General features: G+C 33.4%; 1 protein-coding gene across 2 annotated transcripts in view; it reads right to left on the bottom strand.

Moving 5' to 3' along the window:
- The window catches only part of LOC149065500 (low-density lipoprotein receptor-like), a 64,599-nt gene that overhangs the window by 13,048 nt on the left and 32,354 nt on the right, over window positions 1-19,197 (bottom strand). For both annotated transcript variants that reach the window (XM_089253758.1, XM_089253757.1), the window contains exons 5-15: window positions 17,261-17,377; window positions 16,150-16,398; window positions 11,801-11,920; window positions 11,527-11,658; window positions 10,591-10,710; window positions 10,278-10,406; window positions 9,357-9,528; window positions 7,044-7,262; window positions 6,786-6,904; window positions 4,661-4,800; window positions 4,358-4,499 (exon numbers count right to left, since the gene is read on the bottom strand). In XM_089253758.1, coding sequence (XP_089109884.1) covers window positions 4,358-4,499; window positions 4,661-4,800; window positions 6,786-6,904; window positions 7,044-7,262; window positions 9,357-9,528; window positions 10,278-10,406; window positions 10,591-10,710; window positions 11,527-11,658; window positions 11,801-11,920; window positions 16,150-16,398; window positions 17,261-17,377 — 1,659 coding nt within the window. The remainder of the gene's footprint in view (window positions 1-4,357; window positions 4,500-4,660; window positions 4,801-6,785; window positions 6,905-7,043; window positions 7,263-9,356; window positions 9,529-10,277; window positions 10,407-10,590; window positions 10,711-11,526; window positions 11,659-11,800; window positions 11,921-16,149; window positions 16,399-17,260; window positions 17,378-19,197) is intronic.

The following is a 19,197-nucleotide window of genomic DNA, read 5'->3' as shown; positions in this document are numbered from 1 at the left end:
GGGGGGGGTTTACTGTTTCTGGTGCACATTCATAATCGTAATATAAATGAGTTGCCGTAAAAATTTTAAACTAATTTTTAGACTTCATCGCGACAATTTGTAACTGTGATCAATTTCATTCATTATACTTATTGTGTTACTCAAGTTAATTGTGTTGCAGAATTACAATCAAAAGCTGTCATGTAACATGTAAATCTTCCAAAACTTCTGAATTGGAACTGGAAAAAAAAATCTCATCTCAAAATTGTCGATACTTTTATTCATTTGGGTGTCATTTTTCAGGGGTGTCATGACCCCTGAAAAACATTTCATTCAATTGTGAAAATTAAATGAAAAAAAATTTATGTCTCGATTGGGTTAATTTTTTTTTCAAAATAAAATTAAAAATTAATGAATTATAATGTAAAATGAGCAAGTAAAAACATCTTGAACACTATTTTCAAAAATTGCAGTTTTTTGAGCTCATTTAAAAAACCTACTACACCAAAAATTCTGAAATTTTGTAGAAATATCTATACAGTATGTTTTAATAAGATGAGCCTTGAACTTTGATATCTGATCAAACATTAGGATTTTATGAATATTTAAGTTTGAAAAAAATGTATAAATTTCAAAAATCTGAGAATTCAATATTTGTTTTAAAAAATACTTGGTAAAATGAACCTCAGATTTAGAAGTTAACGCAACACGTAGCGAGCAACACATTTGAGAAAAAATTTCAGAATTTTAGGGGTGCCAGTAGTTTTTTTAATCTTATGGATGAACTCAAAAACTCTGCAATCTTAGAAAATCGTAATAATTAACAATCGCATAAAAATATGAAAAGTGCACACACAACAAAAGAGGGAAAAGAAACTGGGTTTCTTTCTTGAAGGGTTATACTGCATCATTGTTTAATTTTAAAAAAATGTCAAGTTAAACGTTTGGTGTATGTTCGGTGAATTAGGCAGGATTTTGAAGTGACATGATCAATTTTTAAAGCGTTATAACTCATTAATTTATGGGACAACTCAAAAAATTGGACACACTTTTCCATATCAGTTTTTCACAAGGAATCGCGTGTGTAATTATTGGCTGGTTGATAGTTACCACCCTGTATATAACCTAAATCTCTATACTCAACTTTCTTCAAATTTAAGTGATAAATGATAAAGTGCACAGCTAAACATTCATATAAGCAATAATAATATTCACAAACATATGCCAAATGACGTCAACATAACATGTTTTGTTCGTGTCATAACGTGTCAGCAGCTAGAAATAACAAAGCTCAATATAATATCAAATACAAACCCACTAACAAATCTTATTGTGCTCCCAAGAGTTATTGAGACTCTGATGTGCTATTTGTATATATACAGTGGGATCATCCCTTACTCCGAGGTAAAAAAACAAACATACAAAACAAAAGAACATTATTTTGTTCATGTTTACAGTGCTGCAATATTCTACCATTGGAGTATATAGAGAAAACAGTGTATCGTTAGTTCAGTTCTACTAATAGTCAAGTCTAGTTGTGTCAAAATATATGTTGGGTCAGGGGATATGATTGAAGTTCTCAAAATTTTCAATGGGATGGACACTAATACACTGTCAATTGAGTGTTTTGACAAGGGGATACCAGTATTGATTAGTAAGGGACAGTAAGCTCTAGGTTGCAGTGTCACAGAATTTTTCTCTAACAGAGTTGTGAATAAATGGAACAGCTTATCCCCCGTTGTTGTGAATCCTAACACAATTGACATGTTCAACAATAAATATGATATTTATAATGCGATGAATCGAGAAACTCTCCATACTTAGACGAGACAGCAATAATTTTTTTATTTGTAATGTCTTATCAATAATCATTTGTTTGAATTGTTTTTATTTCAGCACGTTTTCCCATAATAACTGCTCTCATATTGGATTGCTGTATGGATACCAATATCGATTTACTATTTATCCTATAAATAGAGAGGTATGGTTTTGATATCAAAAATGCTCAAAATGTGTTTAATAATTACTCTATACCAGTTTTAACAGTGATAATTAAAGCCCAGAAGTTTAGGCACTAAAAATAGTCTAAATAAGAAGGCAAAAAGACACTAAAATAGTCTAAATAAGAAGGCAAAAAGGCACTAAAAATAGCTAAAATATGCACTAAAAAAAGGCATTCATAATTTTTGAAAGGAAGAAAAAATAACTAAAAACTAAGGTATTAAGGGTCCAAAAACTAGCTGAAAAATTGGTTGCACTTAATCCACCTATTGTTTTAATTATAGTTTATAATAACTGCATTATTATCAAAGTTAAATTGATCTCAAGCCCAAAATGTAGACCCTGAGCATTAGGCCAATTCCAAGACTACCATTACCAGACGCGGAACCAATGGAGAAAATGATCTGTGGGGGCTCCCTCGAGTAGCGAATAATTCTCGTTTATTTGTTTCATCATTTGGAATAATCATTATCATTTCTATTGTTGAAACATAGCTATCTTGTTCTTTTTTTTATAAAAACCTTTGCCGCATCCGTCACATATCCTTGAGGGCAACTCTGTCAATTTAATCAAATACTAAATATGTTTCAAGTTTAATAAATATCCATGGTTGTTTGCAGTGCATTTCTGGTGCAAAAAATAAAATCAAAACAACATGTGCCCCAGAGCAGTCTGCTCCTACTCCGCCTTGTGTGAGCAATGACATCAATTTGTGACCTCTTGGGACAGTCATCGCTCAGCTATACACATAAAACGCTGTCTCTAGTGCCTGAGCGAGACATTATGTGAAGCTCGTGGAGAAACAAAAATTTATAATTTTCCACCGCTTTTCTAACGGGCTGTGTTCATCTGAAACAAAATCATTCACGTCTAATGCCATCCGGTCAAAGTAAAGTTAATGCATGGCAACACCAATCTTATTTGCATCTAAAGGGGGGGGGGGATTTCTGATATTTAATATACTGAGAGTTGGAAAATTTCAAAAAGAGCAATTCTTTTGAAGTTCTCTATGCTGAAATTATTCAAGTTTTACAGATTATGGCCTCTGGAATTCACTAATAAACTTAAAACTATGTTGAAATAGGTATTTATGGCACAAAAATGTCAAAAAGACATTTTTACAAGAAACATTTGAAAATAGGCAAAAAAGGACATTTATGGCATTTTGCCTGTGAACTTCTGGGTTCTAGTGATAATACAGTGTGTCACAAAATAAAAAAATCTAATTTTTTTTAGTCCCCTTGTCCTTTGATTTCCAATTAGAAAGTTGTTGTCCCGTCTTTTCTGAGCCCAAATTGAAAATCCCATGTTTTCAACTGCGATATTTGCAGAGAGATTCAATTTCGAAAATTGGAGAAAAGTTGGGAAAGGTCAGTATAAATGAGGGAAAGGAGAGTTGTCTTATTTCCTAACCTTTCTGATTTTTGAATTAAAATATATCTGTGAATATAGCAGTTAAAACGTGGGATTTCTATTGTTGGGCTCCGAAAGGCAGGGTAACAACTTTCTAATTGGAAGTCAGAGGAGGGGGGGGGGATTATATAAAAATTTAGATTTTTTTTATTTTGTGTGACACTATGCTCTCTTAAAACTGATACAGAGTAGTTTTTGAATGCCTCTTTCGAGCATTTTTTAAATTGGAATCATACCTCTACAACAGGTGATTGATGCAGGCTGCATTAACACTTACAGGGGACCCCCATATATTTGACATCCATATTTTTTTTATGGGCATCGTTTTTCACCCACCTCATTGGGTATTTTGCCTGTTGTGGCCTTTGTATTTTTTAAAATTTATTTATTCAACATTGATTGGCCAAGGCCTATTTCTTTGCACAGGCCTCGGCCAAGCAATATTTTTATTAAACAAACAAAAGGAAAATGAAACTATTCCTGGTGTTAAAGAAAAACTGAATTGCTTTGAATTTGAAGGCATGGCTGAGAAAAACAATGTTATAAAAAAGTGTGAATGTATGTCCATATTTTCTAGCTATCACGCTCAGGAATTTATTTATTTATACAATATTGCTTGACCGAAGCCTATACAAGGGAATGCGGTGGTGAAGTTTGACAGACGATTTAAGTTACAAAGGAGCAGTCCCCTCCGTGAACCACGACGAAAATCAGAAAAAAATATAAGCTTTCAGCATCATAGTAGATGAGAATACGATGATCCTGCATCCCTTTTTCTCAATTCAAAAATTATGCGAACAAATAATTTCACAATTCAAACATTCGAACAAGATTTTCAGCTTGACGTATTCGAAAAATAAGGTAACTTATCAATCTCAGCATCATTTTTAATGCACAAAAAACTCTTTATAAAGTATCTTAAATGCATTATTCTTATACATATTAAAATTCTGGAATATCTTACCTTGTGGTTGTTTATATGGATGGTAGACATGTATATCCATGGGAGAAAATATGCCAACAGCAATATCTTTCTTCTCCATCCCTGTAAATTTATTAACTTTGTGAATTGCTTCAGATTCCCAGTCAGTCCAATATATCCAATCCTAAATTTGAAATGTATAAAATAAAATGGTTGAAAAAGAATCATTCTCCTCAGGAATTTCAGAGAATGGACAAACCAATTAGTAATTAAACAAGAACAGTTTGAAGATGCATATTATTGCAGCAAACAGAATCTCAATTTAAAAAAAAATACATTACTTACTTCAAAGACATCTATTGAAAATGGATGCTTGAGCAATACCGGAGAGGATAGAATAACTTTCTGAGAATCTCCATTATAATCACAACTACTGAGTATATGGAGCTTTGCATCAGCCCAAAATATTTTCTTTGTCACAAAATCTAGAAAAAAAAAAATCAAATGTTCAATGGTGAGAAATATTTTTAAATGAAAAATCAATTAACATGTAAAATTTCATAAAACCTTTGTTTAAAATTTCACTACTTTTTTATTCAAAGGGGGCCAGACCAACACTATACTTTAAGCAATTTGATTAACTGAATTTTTTTTTTTTTAATTGTGCGTGAAAAAGTGCTGATTATTCAAAATGAATAACTTTTTCTGAAACTAGAAGACCAAACATATTGACAACATGATAAGGACAAATAAATATTAAAAAAAGCACTGACATATGTTTTGGCACTCACGGGTGCCACTATCAAGGTGGAAAAACAGACTGAGAGAAAGAGCATCTGTGGTGGTCGGAGTTATTTTCTTCACTTCAGTATTTTTATTCTCAGTTTGATTCATAGTTGTTAGTCACATCATAATAATATGAAGGCTTTTCATGTAAATAACACAAAATCAATGCCCTCCATTCCATTGCCCCACCACATTTTCATTTTGAAAAAACATTTGAATGATATTTGAAGGGGCCCAAGCTGGATATATGACATCATAACAGATGGCAGCAACTATGACGTCAAAACCGAGGATAAAAATACTGAAGTGAAGGAAACAACTCTGACTACCACAGATGCTCCCGCTGACCATGTTTTTCATTGCTGAAACATGTGTTTTTAAATGGCTGTCTTTATCACACTGTTATTATTTTTGGTCTTCTGAAGCGCTGATTAGTTACCTGGAGGCTCGGGTGCAATCTCAGAAATCAATAATAGTAGTCACAAAAAGAAAAAAATCATAATAAAATAAAAGGGGCCCTTGATTTCTTTATTATTTCATTTCACATGTTCTCAAACATTTGTTTGGTCATTAGTGTTTCATATTCAGACTTGCCAACTTTTGAAATCCAGAAATCCAGAGATTCTCTTGAGAGGTTCGAATCCTGGTTCGGGCATGGATGTTTACTAACACTAACAAATTCCCTGGACGGATCATGATGATCCCTTGGGAATACGTGAGGATCACGTTATTATTATTAATAATGATAAGTTATGTGATTTAGCGGTGCACAACAGCAAAGAACACCAGCTCTAGTTTTATAATGCTTATCACACTATTAAATCTATAAATAAAAATAACAATAGAAAAGTTGATCCACTTTGCCCAAGAATATTGAGAAGACACCAACGAATAAGGCAAATACACAATTTTATATGTGTATTTGCCTTATTCGTTGGTGTCTTCTCAACAAAATAACAATGTTTTAAACTCTGGTCCGTGAGGATTTCCTCTGGTCTGCAAAATACTTTGCTCAACTCATGTGTAGCTGCTACATACTTTTAGATTCAATCAAGTAAAATACCATCTCTATGTTGGTTTTTATTTTCCTTGGCCATCAGTAGGTCTGCAAACTATCTAATTTTTGCTGGTTATTTATAATGAAATTTTTAAACTATTTTCACAGGTCAGCACATGTAAAAAAAATTTAACACTGCGCTAGACTATTATGCTACAGAAACAAAAATCTTTCCTTAGGGCATATCGATGGCCCAGTTTATTCATTCATTGCCCAGTTTAAAAAGACAACAACTGAGAAAGTTGAATTTTTGAGTTATGCATGCCATAAGAATGGTGGGGAAATGCCTCTACATATTTCAAAACAGCAACAACTCAACTATGCTTATATGCTCCCTACTGTAATTAAATCTGTATGGAACTGAATGAGAGTCAACTCAAAGTGAATGTTTAAAATACAGAATTTCAAAAAACAGAATTTGCTTTGCCTTTTTGAATGGGCCATCAATATATATGCTGAACAAGACATGGACAGTCAGACAACTCTCAGCTAATAGCTCATATTATTTGTTACTTCTGAAGTGTAGTGGTCTAGTGCACTTGCCCAGATTGCGAGGGGACAGTGGCCTGATTCCGTTGAAACCTCTCTGTACTATTTAATATATTCTATTAATATAAACCTTCTTACCAATAGCTAAACCATTTGGCCATTTGATATCAGATGAAACAACAACTGTTCTGTGACTTCCGTCCATTCCTGCACGCTCAATTTTTGCTGGTTCTCCCCAATCTGTCCAATACATCCACCTATAAAAAAAAATATACAATATCAGAGATACACATGGAAACATTTTAGGCTATAAATACAAAATCTAAAACTATAGCAAAATCATCAGGGTGGTTGAAAAAAAATTCATGCAAGTTAATAAAATTTCCAATTACTTACCCATCAAGAGGATTCAAAACTATTGCCCTGGGTTCATCCAAATTTTGACTTATGAGAGTTTTCCTCATTTTTCCAGATTTGTCAGCCATTTCTATAGTATTCTTTCCTGTATCTGTCCAATAAATATGATCATATATCCAATCAACTGCAAGTCCATCTGCAGTTATTAGTTTTTCAGAAATCACAGTTGTTACAGGACTGCCAGTGTTGATAGGAGCACTATTAACAAATTTAGAAAACTCATGAAGCACTAATGAAATATTTAGTATTTTTAAAATCAACATACATAACCATTCATGCAGCAAAATTAAGAGAAAATAATGATTACCTGGTTTATAAAAAAAAAGGAACAATTTCTATAAAATACTAGTGTTTCCCGAAAATAAGCCCTAACATGATTTTTCAGGATTCTCCAAATTAAGCCCTACACCAAAAATAGGCCCTAGTTAAAATCGTCATGCAGAAGCATTTAGTGCATCGTTGCAACACACGATGGATGTATTGAACCATATGAAATGACGATTTAATTATTTATTATCAAATTAAAATGAAAGATTTCATTGAAATTTATGCAGTAAAACCTCCCTTTTGCAGACATCGGCAGGACAAAAAAATGTGGTGACCATTGAAACAGTGGTAACCGTTAATCAGGGATTTGAAATGCCTGTTCTTATTATACGGGGGATATTATTTAGTCATTTTAAAAGAATGACTGCATCTAAGGAGTGTCCGTCAAGAGGGGTTTTACTATACTTGAAATAAATTATAATATAGAAACAAAATTAAAATTGTTGTAAATATCCAATCAGGCATCCTTGAACGAGAGGTGAAAGCCTACATAAACAGATAAATTTCAGACAGACTTTTATCAAAGAAAAATGAAAACTACAGGAGAAACCATGAGACTCCCAGGGTCTATAGAAAGAAGCAATGTAAACACTGGCCCTGAAAGGGGGGGGGGGAACAGGCATCTCGGGCAAAACCAGAATTTATTGATGTGTCAAAGTGCATCATAATTAAAATTATGTGAATCAAGTGAATGTAAAAGTGCAATGGGCACTAATAACAACAATTATAGAAAGTTGCATAAAATCATATCACAAAAGGCGCAATCAGAAATTTGATCAAGGATTGTATGACAGAAAAAGGCGGGGCACCCCATTCTGCTCAGGCAGTTCAAACCACCCAGTCTAATTCACTCTTGAGCACTAATGAAGATCTTGATAATTTCTTCTCAGGACTTCATTAGATTATGGATTTTTTCTGATCCTCGCTTGCAAACAGTGATTTACTGCCACTGTGTTTCTAACAATAAAAAAATATATATATGATGTATTTTGGCTATCCACAATGAATGATGTTATTATAAGTAAACAACCAGTACAGTCCGACACTGAGGTCCGAACGAATACAGTCTCAGTTGGTTCCGAAACTTAGGTAAACTGAACTTTTTGTTTACTTTAAATGACAACACTCAAAAGAAACGTTTTATGAAGTTCAGGGTTTGTAATTTTTTGTCAATTTTTAAGTAACCATCATTCAAAAATGTCTTTAAAAAAAAGATATTCTGGGAAAAAATATGCCTTAGCATGGTTTTTCAGGATGCTTCAGATATAAACCATATAAACCCTAGTGCATTTTTTGAAGCAAAAATTAATATAAGACCAGGTCTTGTATGGTCGGGGTAACATGGTATATATGTGCACATTCATACCAAGAATATTCTCAGTTGCACTTCATTCATTTTTTGTGTATAAAGTCTAATGAAACAGGGATCAACAGCAGTTTCTAAATTGGTATGTTTTCACATTTCTTTTTGAGATTCAAACCCAGATCAGTCAAACTAAGGGTTGACTCAATGGGTTTTAACAGGTTTTTTCTAGTGTTTTCTCAAAGTGTGCATCGTGGCTCTTAGGAGCATCACAAGCTGGAGATATTGATTTGTGTGCCTATTTATACTCAGAGAGAGCGAGAGAAATGGTTTTCTTGTAGGGAAAGTATCTGCCAAACTATTCTGGGGACCCTTGGATGAACCATGAATTGGACAAGTGAGCAGTGGGTGACAAAAGTTTGAGAAACACTGTTACAGATAGTTTAACACATAATTTGCAACACTGTTGTACTGCCCTGCTAGCCATACACTTATGGCTAACATTGCAGTCATTACTGCTGCAAAGCCACAGTAATGGTAGCAATTGTGGCTATAAGAATAGCAATATTTATTTAACATTTTAAGAATTGACAGAATAAACAGTTGAATATTTTTCATTGCTACAACTAGATCAAAAATATAAAGATAGAAAATCTGTTTACCTTTTGATATCTTCATTGACAACATCTGACCAGAACAAAGTGCCAGTACGGTAATCAAAATCAACTGCTACCGTGCTACGGAGGTCAAATACTAATGGCTTGTATTCCATTGTTTCAAGATCAATCTTTCGAATGTCTTGTCTATTTGCAAAGATCAAAGACAAATGGCCTTCTATGAAAAGAAAAAGTGAAACAATTTCACAAGTCATGGAATTTCTAAAAATATAATAACTGTTAATCAATCTTATCTTTGCTGCTTATTGTTTTTTATTGAAGTCTGAATACAAAAATAAATTGTTTATATTTAGAAAACAGTCTGGTACTTACTGGAACTATCTTGTTTTATAACATAAGCAAATTTAACCTGTTCTACCCTGGTTATTCCAATTAGAATCACTGACCTTTTTGGTGTTTACAGCTCATTTTCATGGGGAATGATACCAATTAACATTGAGTATCTCAGTTTCATTTTTTGCCGATAGATTTCAGTGATTTATTATTCCACTGCGACTGGTTAGGTGAGCTCAACTTTATTTTCATTTTTGATATGCATGACATATATACGACAGTAGGGAAACCTCTAAATAAGTATAATCGCTGCAAATAAGTATAATTCAACCATATTAAGCAAGAAATTACTTAAAACAAAATGTTACCATATGGGGGAAAAAAACCAAAACTATTAAATCAGACTTCTTAAATGATAAAATGTCTTTGGAGAGTATTCTTTAATGGGATCCACTGTAATAGCAATGAAAATGTTATGAATTGTTTCACACTGATAACATATCCAGTGATCAATCTAAAGATTACATCATCCCAACTCCATGGAAAGTCCTATAATATATGTATCACATTCAATTTTTTAGCAAAATATAAGAGCTTAAGCTTTAAATTCAATATATGTCAATTTAAAAATACCTATTGCCCGACATCTATGGTGATTGCTTGGTTCAAGATTATATCCAGGTAAGCATTCACACTTATGGCTTCCTTTAACATTGATACATATTTGTGAACAAGATCCAGGAATATCACATTCATTCACATCTGCAAAAATTTAATAATTTTATAGATAAAAAAATATTCAAATAAATTTTTTGAACACTATTTATCAAAAAAAAAAAAAAAAAAAATTCATTGCGTAGCTAAGTTTCTAACTTCAAAGCAACATTTTGAAAGATCTTAAGTGTGATTACATTCCAAGTTCATGAACAAAGGGTAAAGTGTTTACCTTCACATGTATAGTTATCAGCTAATTCATAACCAGTACGACAACTACATTTGTATCCAATTGGAAGATCCTGACAAACTTGAGAACATCCACCATTATCTATTTGACATTCATCTTTATCTATTAAAAAGAGAACATGTCATTGAAGTGCCAACAAAGTGGAAAGCCAAATTTAAGGGTTGTCACAGGAACACAGTAAAAACAAATGTTAAATTAAGGACTAACAAATTAAAAGATAAACATTTTTGGCATTACAGTTAAAAAATGAGAACTGGTTTATTGTCAACACAGATGAAATTCATACCTTGAAGCATAGAAAACTGATTTTAAAATGAAAAACCAATTAAGGATTAAGCTTTATTAATAAAACTTCAAGATTATCTATTCATTTAAAGAGGAAAAAGAACATTTTCTCTCCTTTAAAACATTGTTTGGAGACTACTAATTGACTACTGAATCACTGAAATCAACCACTTTTAGGAACAAACACAGGGTTCCCAGCAAAATCTTCTTGATCATTTCCCTGACCAAAACTCTTGAAGAGAAGAAATATAATTCAAAATATTAATATTTCCCAAGTTTGTTTTTCCAATCAGAATTTTTCCCTGACTTTTGCCCAAAATTTGCACATTCTCTTGTCTCGCCAAATATTTAACATTTTCCGTGACTTTCCCTAGCCATCTCTCATTTCCCTGACTTTATTTTCTAGACTTTCCAGGTCACTACAAACCCTGAAAAACCCAATATTTCAATGGAGTTCTGTCTGCACCAGTAAACTTTACTGGTAAATTGAGGTTTAACACTGTATTGGAATAACCTAAAATAAACGAATACCAAATTTTTTTTATCAGAATGAAAAACTTTAAAAGTAGATTGACATTTTCAATTGATGTCAAAAGTGCATGAAATGAAATCCTACGGGGAAGAATCACTTACTACATTTATCATGAGGTTCATCTTCATGGTCTCCACAATCATTTTTATTATTGCAAACAAGGTTGAAAGGAATGCAGTGATTGTTTCCACAGTCAAAGTGAGTTAGGAGATCACATTTGGAGGAATGGAGTTCTGAATAAAAGAAAAGTAAAAACCACTTTAAAAAAAAAACTACATTCATTTTTATATCTTAAAGTCTAAAAATCATAAATTGTGTTTTGAATTTCAATTTTTTTACTGTGTCTATGCATACAAAAATGTGACTAAAACTTACTATCACAATCTTCTTCATCAGAGCCATCCAAACACTCAGCCATGCCATTACATTGTAATTGTCCAGGAATACAGTGCAAATTTTTACATTGAAACTGATCTGGGCGACACTTATTTGTGCCTAATGAAAATTTAAAAAAGGCCATATTGAATATGATTTCCAGATTGTTCAATAAATTAAATATAGTCTTGACTAGATTTGTGCATGAAATTATGTATAATTTATAAAACCAAAATCATTGTTAGATAAAATCCACTAAATGGCCAAGTTCAAGTATAGTATATTGTGGTCCTTGGGGCTACCACTCCCTTCAATAACAATTTTAATCCAATTTCAATTTATTTCCGTACATGAATATTACAGTGCATTATAAAACTTGTATGATTATTGATACAGGTGAGAGCATTGAACAATATAACAAAAAAAAACTGTACATGTACAGTCACGAAGAAAAGGGCATAGAAATGCCCTGACGAGCTCCGTGGTTGATAAGGGTTGGCAAAAACAAAATGAAAAAGTCTGGAAAACAACAACATAAATTGATGCTATTATGAGGAAAAAGGAAGAAATATACTAAATCTCAGATGGCTGTTGTGTTAAATAGATTTTTAGACGGGTTTTAAACATGTGTAGGCTATTAATTTCTCTTAAAGCGGCAGGCAGCATATTCCAGCATCATGGGCCCATAGTATTTATATTGTTGAAAAACATAGGTAAATACCAAGCTCTTTATTTACAAAGCTTCAGAACTCGTACCATAATTTCACACAACTATGGTCCAAACACCCATGCTCACTAAAACATCAATAATCGAAATGCTAATATCTAGTGGCCTATTTAAACACTAAAGCAGAGCATAAGATAGGGTAATATTTAAGATGTGGTTAGAACGCCATCTGTCCGATACTTTCTCGCAAAACAGCTGTTAGTTGGGGGTTATGTTTTGCACGTTATCTTGTCAGCTGCAAACTTTCTAGGCTACAGGTTACAACAAGCTGTTCTGCACTATTATGTTCTATATTACAGGTAATTTATTATTTACATGTTTCAAAAACATTTTTACAGCAGCATATGTATAAAAATATTTATAGGAAAAACAATAGAAAATAGTACTTTCAACTATGGTCTAACCATTTTTATGGACCACTAGCTGTTACCTGTGGATTTGGTAACCTGAAAATTAATCCATGATTCCCCCGTATAACATTTGAACCCCTCATGACCCCCTTGGGAGTTGAAATCTCAGAAATCTGTCTTAGTATTATATTTTATAATGTAGATACCAGCTGACTAAATTCATATTTATGGCTTCATCAATTTCGGCTCAGTAATGATTGCTCCACAAAACCTTTGAACCCCCCACAAGGGTGGGGCTGACAGGGCTAAACTTCTGACCCAATTTCATGATGATAGCTTCAGCGGTTTTGACTCGGCACAATTCCTCTATGTTACCTTTGAAACCCCTTTTGATCCCCCTCTTTAGGGGTCAAATTTAGAAAACCCCTTCTTAGTGAGTCTTTACGTCATCAAATAAAACTATTGCCCAACTCAGTTCTCATATTAGCTTAAGGGGTTCTGAAAACTTGTCAAGAACATTGCGCTCATAGCACTTCCTTTCCAAATGCGACCCCCCTTATGCAACCTCTCGACCTAGCTTATTTTCGGCCATTGAAATGCCACTGGAGGAAAACACTTGACGAGTGGAAAATGAACCATATGGAAGAAGCATGCCAACAGTCCCTAAAAATGTATTTTCTTCATTATTAAATAAGCTGTGGAATAAAGTTCTTCCCATGTCACAAGACAATCTACAAGCTGGGTTCAGGAAGACTGGCATCTTTCCATGCAACCAAAGTCCTAGAACATCTGCCATCATATTCTGATCTTAATGCCACAGGCCCAGATGGAAGTGCTGTTTCAGACTCCTTTATAAAACTTATTGAAATGACGAGAAAACAAGCAGTAGGCTAAGAGACATTCGTAAAGAGGAGAAAGAAGCTTGATGTAGAGCCAGGTGGAAGTATTTCAGCCGAAGAGACTACTACTACTACTAAACCACACATGTACCTCAGTCATATTCCTCTGCGGAACCTCTACCGAATTGGTACATGCGGGAATGTGTGTGTACGTGTAGTGAAACCTGACGTAAAGTTTGTTTCTGTGTAATGCTTGTTATGTGTAGTGCTGCCATCTGCCACCAGTTTTTCTAAATACGAGTGAAGTGTAATGATTGAATAATTAATCGTTGTAGGCCTGTTGCTCTCTGTGGTGAGACTTTTTAATGGGGAGCCGAAGAGACTGAAAAACTTAACTTGCTATCTACTTTTCAAATTGCAATTTGCTCGGGAAAAAAAATGGTTTCTCGTAAAGTAAAGCCATGGATTGGTTTCTGATACTTCATTGAACTTGTCAAACACTGATGAGTCCTTTGAGGACCCAATAAACCATGAGCGCCTGGGCAAGTTGTGACAATGGAAGCAAATGGAGCTAATGTAAAATGCGTGACAAGATCTGACAACCTATGCAAGTGGCCAGAAAATGAAGACTTTTTTTTATCCTAAAAAGGATATTAAACAATCAATACAAAAACAAAAGCAACAAAGCACCACAAAGGAACTTTTCCATATGCCTGAGTTTAAGAACACATGGGGTTAAGCAAAAAAACCCATAAATCTTGGTAATGTAAACAGAAAGTATTTCATTTTTGTTTTGATGATTTAATGAATGTTCATTGATTGTGTTTCGATTAAAATTGTATTTTTTTTTGTAAGTGGTTGTATTAAAATAAATTAATATGTACAAGTAATTTGCCCGTCTTCTGCAAATCTGTTTTTTTATTAAAAACTATTGAACATTGTTTGATATAGTTGTAGTGCATTCTCTCAACTATGGTTCGTAAGCGATTTATAACAAAATATTTGATGGACTATAGTTGGGACTTCATAACACAACTATGGTCCAAAATTTAATTTTTAAAAAAATCCATATTTGAGCTACATAAGTAATAAAAAATGTTTAATATTAATGTTTGATATTTCTACAGGCAGTATCAGCAAAAAAAAAATTTGTGAATAACTTGAATACAGAAGTTATGATAACGAGAAAATGGTGTTATGTTGTGGTGTTAAATTACGGTACCAATGAGGTTTAAATGCAGAAATGATTAGCATTGCCTACTTTACTAGGTATACATTGAAAAAAAAGTTATAGCTCTGTTCCTTCTATGTTCAAGTTTTTTAACAGACGAGTATAGTATGCCCCAACTCAAGATTTTATAAAAAAATTCTCAGGCCTTAAATTCAAGTATCATAAGCAACAGTTAAATTATACAGGCCTGAATCAATTCTACAAGAAACATACTGTACAATAATTGTCCATGATGTCAAACCCAATTATTAGACATTAGATTATGCATTACTATGAATGTTATTTCTTAGTTAACCTTTTACCTGCTGAATTAAAAAGTCAGGTGGTTACGACCGCATTTGCCGTCGTGCTATTTTTAATTGAATTATTTCAATTTTCAAAAACTAATTAGTAATTATTTCAATTATCACAACTTTTCTTGATTTTAAAAAACAGTCAAGAACATGAGGAAGTCAGTTTAAATGTATTAATAGTGCCCAAGTGGCATGGTATTAAGATGCTTGTCTATCACCGTGAAGGTTTCCATCACTGTCCCAGGTTCGAATCTGGGGATAAATATCGACAGGGTATTTCCCCTAATGAGCTTGAGGCAACCACCATGGTACCTTCATTTCCAACCCAACTCATTAATGGCAGTAAATTGCGATATGGCCAGAGTTGGTGTTTGGTGAAGTAGTAGTTTAAATGTATTCATAAAAAATTTTAATCAGGAAAATTCATTTTATTAGCTTCAAACTTTTAAAAAAGGGGGAAAAGGGAGAAATTAATTGGACAGCTCGGTTAAGATTTAAATTGATTCTCTTAATTTTTTTTTTCTTTGTTATTTCCCCTTCTGATACTTTAGTTTACAGATATCAACCATGAAATTCATGGAAAAAAACTTCCTGTATGTTTTCTTGACTTACCCATGTCCATATAAACATTAAAATGAAAAAAAAAATTAAATTTCATTCTTCCTTAAAAATAGGCAATTTAAAAATCTAAATTTATGGCATAAGTGCTGAAATAAATGCGATTTTTGTAAACTGAGATTGGAATCTCACACGTTCAGGGGAAAAAATTAGGTGCTTTCATGAAAGAAAAATAATTTTTTCTACTTATAAACCTTTCAAATCTAATCTTTCTAATAGTTAAAATGTTAAAAAAAATAAGTTTTTTTTAACTTTCTAATAGCTCCAAAATACTTTAACACTTGAACCTACAATTCATTTCATCTGACCCATCAGGACAATCCTTGTCTCCATCACACTGCCATGTCAAGTGTATACAATCTTTTCTATTTGAGCACATAAATTCTCCAGGATTACAAACAGATGATAAAGATCCACTAGCAGGACAATCTCTTTCATCAGATTCATCTGTGCAATCTGCTGATCCATCACATCGCCATCGCTCTGGAATGCATTTTCCAGTGCCACATGTGAATTCGGTAGCTGCACATGTGACATTAGCTGAAAAGAAAAATGTATAATGTTCAGATATATCAATTCACATTTTAAAGAGGAACCCATCCAATGCCTCTTCTTCAGAAATTTCTCTCACAAACTCAAGTCAATGTTATACCCAAAGCTTCTACTGCCCCCTGAACCTATTGCCCCAGGAGGTGATATTGCCAATTTTTAAGAAACACTGTTTAGAGCATCACTTGAAGACCAAAGGTGGGTAAAATTGTCTGGATCTTAAAATATATCACCTTACTACATTTATAATTAACATCAATATATCTGTAATGTCAAATTTATATTTCTATCAGATGCCTATTTGGATAATTTGCCTGTTATGACTATTGAATTTGTATGTTTTACGTTGCACAGATTTGGCTAAAATACAGACAAATTGTGTGTGCACCTTCTTATGCCTTCCATTGATCATTTTTGTTGCATCACTCTCATTTTCTACACACAAGGGCTAATTAGACCGGGACTTACAATTTATTGCCGATTCCGAGTAACAGGCTTGTATTTTTATAATCATTGAGAGATTTGTGTGCTAACCCCTTGATGGGGGACTCCCTGCGGTAGCAATTTTTTCTACAGTCATGTTGTAATTTCTGTTGTAGCCCTATGTCAGAAAGTTTTCTGACAAGGACGGAACAGGTATCAAACTCGTGACACCTCTAAACATCCTTCGGTACTTTAGGAGAGTATCTTATCGAACTGGGCTACCGCGCCCTTATGCCTTCCAAATTATGAATTATTAAATGCCATTCCTGCTATGCATAAAATTTAATTGAAAATATAATTTTCAAATAAATATTCAAAGAAAATACAAAATCAATTACACACAAAAATGCTGAATAGACATTATACTCACGACAATTGGCTTCATCACTTCTGTCACCACAATCGTTGTCTAAATCACACCGCCATCTTTTGGTTATACATTTATTATTATCACAAGTGAATTCTTTGTCTGAGCAAGTGACCTGTTCTGAAATTTAAAAAAAAATTATACTTCAAAATTTTCACATATCTTCCACCACTCAACCTCTCAGCAAACTAACCTTTGAGAAATAAAACAGCAATTCATAGAAAATTTATTAAAAAGATCGACCAGAGAAGTACCATTTTCTTAAATCAGTGATTCTCATAACTGTGTACCTGGGCAACCCATAGTGCAATAATGTTGGTCAAGAGTGTCGCAAGAAATTTTCGATAAAATTGCACTGAATCTTTTTTAAAGAAAATCATTTCATTTTTTCTTGATGCTGCCCAAAATTTGAAGACAAATTCTATTATAAACAGTAAGAACCGATGCATTTATTTCAGGAAGTGAACATAAATACAACGGGCTCAACTAACAGTAATTTTAGTAATAATTGGCCAAGTCTGAAAAATGACAAAAGAAATTTGTTAGCCAAGGTATGGCTATATGATAGAAAATAACCTTCAACACTTTATTACAAAAAAGGCACATCACAATCAATTTACTTATTTATTCATTCAATATTGCTTGGCCAAGGCCTATACAAGGAAATGCGGTGGTAAAGTTTGACAGAAGAGACGGTTGATGTTACAAAGGAAATCAGGAACTTTTGTACAATCAAAAATGTTTGGTGGGAGGTTGTTCTAATCGGTTATTGTTCGAGGAAAGAAACTAAATTTGAAACAATCAGTGGATGCAAAGATGGGTTTCAATTTATGGGAATGGTTAATTCTATTGGAAAAGTATGAAGCTGGAGTTAAAAAAATTGGAAAAATTGATATGAAAACAGCCATGAACGATTTTGAAAAGGAAAGTTAATTGAGAAATATGTCTACGAGTGAAAAGCGGATGAATATTGAGTTGATGCTTGAGTTCAGTAACGGAGATGGAGGATGACCAACAGTTTAAAATGAAGCTGGCAGATTTATTTTGAATAGATTCTAATTTGTCTATGTTTGAGTGAGTATGGGGCCCCAGATTTCACAGGCATATGAGAGTACAGGAAGGATGTAGGTTTGGAAGCAGAGATGTCTAAGGTGATGGTGGAGTTGGACCGACAAAGAAAAAAATTTTTGAAGACACTTATGAAAGACTTAATCAACAGAGATTCCAACGGAGGATGGCAGAAATAATTACACCCAGATATTTATAATTATAAACTTCGGTAATTAAGGAGTTGTTGATAGTGTAAGAAGAATCGAGGGGAAGTCTTTTGCAAGTACGTTTCATAAAAACAGTTTATGAAGAATTAAAGGATAATTGCCAGGACAAGCATGATTCCGAAATAATGTTGAAATTGTTTTGGAGAGATGCTTGGTTGGATTCGTTGTGCACTGTTTGGTAGATGACGTACTCATCTGCAAAGATTCTGATATGATAATTGATGGATTTAGGAACATTTATATAAATCAAAAACAATAATGGTGAGAGAACCAAACCTTAGAGCATGCCAGACTTGACTTGGAGAAATAGGGAGTTCTGCTCCTTGAACAACACAAACTGACTGCGGTTTGTAAGGAAGGCTTCCACCCATTTAAGCAGTTGAACATCATAGGCCAAGGTTTTGGAGTTTAAGTAGAAGTTTATTGTGGGGCACCCTGTCAAAAGCTTTAGAGAAATCCAAGAAAATTATATCTGTTTGGACATTTTTGTCGATACTGCTTGATAAATCTGTATGGAAAGAGCTAATTGGATAGTTACTGATAAAGATGATCGAAAGCCGTGCTGATTAGGGAAAAAAGAAGTTTATTGCATCAAGGTGTAAGCAGATTTCCCTGGCAACTTTGTGCTCAAAAAGTTTGCAGCATGTAGTGAGCCACTGGTCT

Source organism: Pholcus phalangioides, unplaced genomic scaffold, assembly GCF_987345545.1.
Source record: "Pholcus phalangioides strain wild (caught in Gottingen) unplaced genomic scaffold, Ppha-v1.0 ptg000039l_1, whole genome shotgun sequence".
NCBI classification, from domain to species: domain Eukaryota; kingdom Metazoa; phylum Arthropoda; class Arachnida; order Araneae; family Pholcidae; genus Pholcus; species Pholcus phalangioides.
The sequence above is the reverse complement of the archived record's forward strand: the minus strand, read 5'-3'. Positions and strand labels throughout refer to the sequence as shown.